The following is a 6,423-nucleotide window of genomic DNA, read 5'->3' as shown; positions in this document are numbered from 1 at the left end:
AATGACCTACATTTTTTATTTATTTATTTTATTTAATTTTTTATTTAATTTTTTTTTTGGGGGGGGGGCTTGTCAAATTTCTTGGGACGAAAGTGACCTTCAGTTTGGAGTGAAACCTTTTTCTTGCTTGTCAAACTTACACCAGCCCCCCCCCCCCCAGTAAAAAAATCGTTCCCATGGCTTTGCAAACTTCTTAGATATTAGAATATCTCAATTACCTTATCTTGCCATTATCGAGCTAATGAAGCAAGTTTATTTCCGATTAGAAAGAAATGAATAAAAAATACGACCTTCCAAAATGACAAGTTGTTTCTTAAGCAAGCTTAGTAATCCGATACATTATGCGTGATCACATCACACTCAGCTTTTCATTTGGCAACAAAGATACTTTCGGTACACTGTAAAATAAAATATCACCTAATAGGTTATGAAGCCAGAATAAAATTCTTTATTTACCAGATTACTATTAGTCTGATGACGATATTATACGAACGAACGACCATCTCCAGTATTTCAGAGATTGATAGGAGTGTTGGCTGCAAGTCGGGGAAAAAACGTGAGTATGAAAACATCATCTTGCCATGTCATCGGGAGTGTAATAAATTACATTTTTCGCAATATTTCAAGTGACCACAAGATTCTAGGGGAAAAAATCAAAACATTCCGTTTCCATGAACCGTAAAAATTATAATTCATGAAAGCTATGTTACGAGACATAATATTGGGGCAACTCGCAAGTGACAGAGTTGAGACATTACAAATTAATAAATATGTTTCCTTTGATATAGGATAAATGTTTAAAAAAAAATCAACTCGATGCGAGAAAGAAGTTCCCGGGAGAAGTTTCCTTGAAGGTTTTACACGGTTTAGTCTTAAATAATGAATTATCATCGACATGCTCCCAACATGTTTCAGGGTTTTTACGCTGATATGGTCAGGTGGTAGAAAGTTGACTTACAGAAACCTTTAAAATGAATGATAAATTTAAGCTAAAAATAGAATAACTCAAAGTAACAACTTAAATTCCAAAATAGTCATTGATTTATTCCATTCAAAGTCAACAGACTAATCACAAAGTGACGACTATATACAGCCGTTTTGAACAACGTCATCTCAGTGTTAATAAGGCATTGTATTAATATCTGCTGTCCTTTTCTGCGCTGTACAGTATTGAGTAGTGATGATTAATTGTTCATTATCCTTTTTGCTTATGTATATTTGCACATTGTAAGTACATGTATGATAATTTCGGGGGTTTTTTTTCATAAAAAAAGTTTCTTGTTTCTACTTCAAGACGATGTACGCCGTTTTTCTTTTCATGTCAAGCACAGTGATGAATGATTTCTGTTACTAATTCCAGCATTCATGTTACAATATATTTACCACGCGAACACGCGAGCCGTGAAACGGATTGCAGTATACTTCTATTCCTGTTTCCAATAAAGATCAAAATTTCATTTGATGTTTTACACGAAGAAAATCACACTATATATTTTTGCAATCGTTTTGTGACTTATTGTTGATATGAAGATTTTTACTTTGACACATTATGTCGAGAAATTCACTGTGAAATTGAGCTGCTCTAGAAAGACGAATCCTCTGTTTATGTTAGGACCTACTCATGGGTGAGCACAACGGAGGCGGGGAATTAAAAAAAATATTTCAGAACTTCATTAAAAATCAATGAAAATGTGCACGGGATACTACTTTAAAATGCACAAAAACAAACAAACAAACAAAACAAAACAAAACAAACAACGCCGTTGTCAAGGTTGTGGAGAGCTTTGTCGCTTCGCTCCCAAGATCACATACATTTTTACTATTTGAAAACAAGTAATTGATACCATTTTTGTGGGTCAACTCACTAATTTAGGTACCTGCAGTCTTTACATTTTCTTCCCTTCAAGTTCATTCTAGATTCGGCAATGATTGACATTGTTCATTATGGAAAGAATAAAATTGAGCACTTGTAGAGGTTCATTGGCTTTTTACAGAGCTGTAAATATTTATGACGAATATTATCTGCTGGCATCCTGAATTAATTTTGATAAGATGTGATTTGATACCATTCCAAAAGTTTTGTAGGAAATTGTATTGATTACTATATAAGCGTCGCTTTTTAAAAAGCATTTTAAACGTGTTGAAGTAGATCATTGGTTTGATGACCTCGTGCAAGCTTACATCTCTCCTATCTTTTTCCTTTATGTCAACATTCAGGAACTTTGTCTAGTTTCCAAGCACTGAACACACTGAAAACAATGAACATGGTCGATGTTGGAATGGATGGAAAAAACACTACTTTCCTCCTTGACGAGTGGGAGAGGGACTTTCTCTCAGCAGTGATGACGGTGATGTTTGTTGCGGGAACCACCGGGAACGTCATGGTTCTCCTAGCCGTAGCCTTGTCGCGGAAGCTTCAAACCTCCACCAACACCTTCGTTGTCAGCTTAAGCGTGACAGATCTCCTTGCGTCACTGGTTCAACCTCTTCAGGTTGCAGGAATGCTTGGCAAAGATGGTTGGCCACTCCCAGAAATCGTCTGCAAGATCGTTGCCGGGGTCGCCATTACATGCGTCTCGTGTAGCGTCATCACCATCTCGATGATAGGCGTCAATCGTTTCGTACTCATCACGAGATCGAAAGAGGCATACCAACGCGCATTTTCGACCAAGTTCTTGGCTGCGATGATAATATTTTCTTGGATGTACCCGATCGTCACTTTGGTTCTACCTCAAGTGTCCGGGAAACATGGTCGACTGGGGTATGATCCGTCAACCCGACTTTGCATCTGGGATTTCGCTCATCCAAGCGCAAAGATCTATGTAGTCCTAGCTGCGGTAATGTCATTGACAACGTTCAACCTGACCCTCTTCAGCTATCTCTTGATCTTCAGGCACGTCAGGAACAGCGCCCTCATCACAAGGTCCAAGTCTTCTGTCATCAGCCGTCGACCATCGGCTGTGGTGAGTCGTAAGCGCTATCGGAAGCAGATCGAGCTCGTGATCACCAGAAACTTGCTCTACGTCATCTGCGGATTCTTCTGTTGCGTTATCCCGTATACCGGGCTGTTCCTTGCACTTCCGTTTCTTGAAGGGACGTGGTTGAGGCTAGGTCTTCACATCTCATCATACGCTGCAGTTCTGCTCGTCTTGGACAGCTGTCTCAATCCGGTCATCTACGCGTGGAAGCACCCGCACTTCAAAGTTGTCTTCGGATGCATGGTGCGTTGCAGATGGCAAGACATCCCAGAACCATCGAAGTACTTGGCCAGAATCCTTCGGCAAGGTGGTCATACCGTTAAGTCATCAATAACTTCTTAATCAAACCAACGTGCAGGAACAAGTATTTGAAATATATTGGCACCATCACATGATAGTTGAAATGAACTGAATACAACGAGACGATTTTGTAGAAAAAAATACCATGACACAGCATTATGATATTTGATTGAATGTGTATACATGTAGAGTTAAGGTTGAAAGTATAGAAATGTGGACAATGGACGAGGAGTTAGAGCTTCATTCTGAGTATCAGGAGTGGTACAACTGATATTGTCAATTATTTTGTTTCTGTTGTTCAATTCAAATAAACATTTATTTCCTTCTCACAAATTTCTACATTTTTCGTAAACATAAAATTTGGATACAAAAATCAGTTTGTCATGAAGAGTATAAATATAGACATGTTAGGTTTATCATGTTTTTAGAAGAAGGCGTTACTGCTGCTGCTGCAGAAATATGGTCCAGTAGTGGGGGTGTCGTGATCCAGTGGTTATGACTCGTCTTTCAATCTGAGGGACGTGGGCTAGATTCAATTGAGCCATTGCGTGTGTTTTCCTTCAGCAAGAAATGTACCCACATTGTGCTGCACTCAACCCAGATGAGGTGAATGGGTACCCGGTAGGAAGAAATTCCTCGAATGCCAGATCGCATGTATCAACAGGGCTATATAGCCGGGGTAATAATGATAACATTACCGTATTGCGCATTTGAGTGTACTTGTTGAAATTGCGCAATATAAGTGTACAATAATCATCATTATTAAAAGAAGTAGAATTGTCACTATATTATACTGTATCACTGTATTTGAATTGACGCAGTGTTGTGATTTCATCTCGTTAAACCAGAGGGGCGCAAGCTCAAATTCCACTCCATCCCGCCTCTTGATGGGGGCATATTTCTTTTCTCCTGGCAGATAGTATTGCAGAGATCCTCAAGAATTCCTTCTTTTTTGTCATTTTTGTAAATAAAAGAAAATTTTCCCGCAACATGTGTTTACTTTTAGGAGAGTTGCCACGGCTCATATATTAATAAATGCCCTATTTTATTAGGATTATAGATGGAAAAAAAAATAGATGGGATGATGAATGTATATATCATTTATTAAGGACAGGATTATGCTATTATCATTCATGTTCTATTTAAAGAAGACAAACATCCATTTTTTTTCCCCGTCTGAGAATGATTCATATTTTGATCAGACCTAGACAACGATCCTCTTCATACACCGGTCTCCCAGTGGACACGCCCTAATATTCATGTCTCCAAGGCATGATTCAAATCAAAACATCACTTTGATACAAAGAAATCGTTATTTCATCTCTTGGGTTGTTCCTGGGGATAACCATCCGGTTTATTTCCAATTCGTCTAATGTCAATTCGTCTAATAACCAGTTGGTCTAATGTCCATTTAGTCCATATACCATTTGGTCTGATTGGACTAAAAGTTATGTATTGTGCAAAAATGAATGAAAATGAAATGGATATTTAGACCAACTGGTTATCAAGTCAAGTCAAGTTCAAGTTTATTTAAACTAATCAAAACAAGAGACATATTACATAGTTTAACAAGAAATGAGAATACATGATAGGTTTGGGACCACATAGAAACAGAGCTTGTGTGAGGGGCCCCTTATAAAGTACATTACAGCAAGAATGAGATGAAAAATATATACAATGATAATCTAGATAGTAAATAAGAAAAATTCATACAAAAATCCACACACACACATACACACGCATACATATGGTTTGTCAAGATTCAATTAAATACACTTTGTAATCTTTCAAATAAATATTTTCGACATGAATTTTTAAATATGGGCAGTGTTTGACTGGATCTAAAGCTTTGTGGTAACTTATTCCATTCTTTGATGCAAACTATCACAAATGGTCATAGACGAAATGGTTATTAGACGAAGTGATGATTGGACCAAATGATTAATAGACCAAATGGTTGTTAGAAGAAATGTTGATGGACGGAATGACATTAGACTAAATTAAAGTAGTCCGTGGTGAGTGGACGAGTTGGCAATAGACGAATTGGCAATTTACCTAATTACTAACAACATGGGTTGGGTAGACATGGGAGTTGTTTAGTGGCCAAGAGAACTAAATTCCAAATTTCAAAATTTTGGGGTGTTCTTTGAGGAGCAGCGATAGTAGAACAAAGTGTCTTTTCAAACAGATGCCCTTCCTCTCAGCAAGAATTCACCAAATGAATTTGTTTGTTTTTTAGAGAAAAAAATGGGACAGTCATTTTGTTTTCAAGGGCGGGGCTTACGATTGTAAGAGTGTCGGCTGAACCAATAATCAATAACAAATAATCTGAAAAATTTGTTTTCAACTAATTTGATTTTTAATTATTCTCATAAATAAAATTATCATTATCCACACAGATGGATATGTTTGAAATAATAATATCAATGATGCTTAAAATTGTTTTTGTAAATATTTTGTAAATATGTTTTCTTAAATATGTATACAAACTATTGCTGGGCATGTGTGGGCTCGGTATTGCATCTTATCGAAGAGAGCAGGAATAAGGTAAATAGTAGCGTAGAGAATCTTTTATCCTTCAGAATAAATTTGTATCTCTGATAATGCATTGATATTCCACGTGATGCCTTGATCGTTGCTTTGCTTGACATGTTTATGAGATTCCCATTTGTGTTTGCCAGCCCGCTGGAGCCCCCGAAGCAACGACCCGAATTCAGGGGCTGGCCTTTTTATTCATTTTTTCCGCGGTCACTGGCAAAGAATTCCTCAAATACACTTGGCAAAACAAGGAGGTCAAAAGTGTTTCATATTTCATTCAAAATATGCCACTGGCCTGGACAATCTATCACTGTGATATTTTGAAGAGGATTAATTTCAGTGCAAAAATACTTCGTTTCTTGAAGGGGTATTGCGTTTCATTCAGAAGAGTAGTTCGTCTGTTTGTCTGTAATATAATTATTATTTAAAGTTTCTCTTCCAATAGCCGCTGAAAATTTGAATATTTGTGTTTTGAAAAATTGAAATAAAATTACGTTTTATATTCTTTTGTATGATCATTATCGTACTTTATACTTTGTTTTTTCATGTTTTATTTCTAAATTTTACTTTTCAACATCACTAGAAAAAATTCTCTCTTTTTGAAAAT

At 36.9% G+C, this 6,423-nt stretch overlaps 1 protein-coding gene across 1 annotated transcript; it reads left to right on the top strand.

Moving 5' to 3' along the window:
• Window positions 1-401: 401 nt before the first annotated feature.
• Window positions 402-4,638, top strand: LOC121409430 (melatonin receptor type 1B-like). Its single transcript, XM_041601365.1, has 2 exons — window positions 402-556; window positions 2,218-4,638. The coding sequence occupies exons 1-2, from the start codon at window positions 475-477 to the stop codon at window positions 3,318-3,320; spliced, it is 1,185 nt and encodes a 394-aa protein (XP_041457299.1). The 5' UTR covers window positions 402-474; the 3' UTR covers window positions 3,321-4,638.
• Window positions 4,639-6,423: the final 1,785 nt, after the last annotated feature.

The sequence above is a fragment of the Lytechinus variegatus genome, chromosome 2 (assembly GCF_018143015.1).
Source record: "Lytechinus variegatus isolate NC3 chromosome 2, Lvar_3.0, whole genome shotgun sequence".
Taxonomy (NCBI): Eukaryota; Metazoa; Echinodermata; class Echinoidea; order Temnopleuroida; family Toxopneustidae; genus Lytechinus; species Lytechinus variegatus.
Note: the sequence above shows the minus strand (reverse complement) of the source record. Positions and strands in the feature narration are given on the sequence as shown.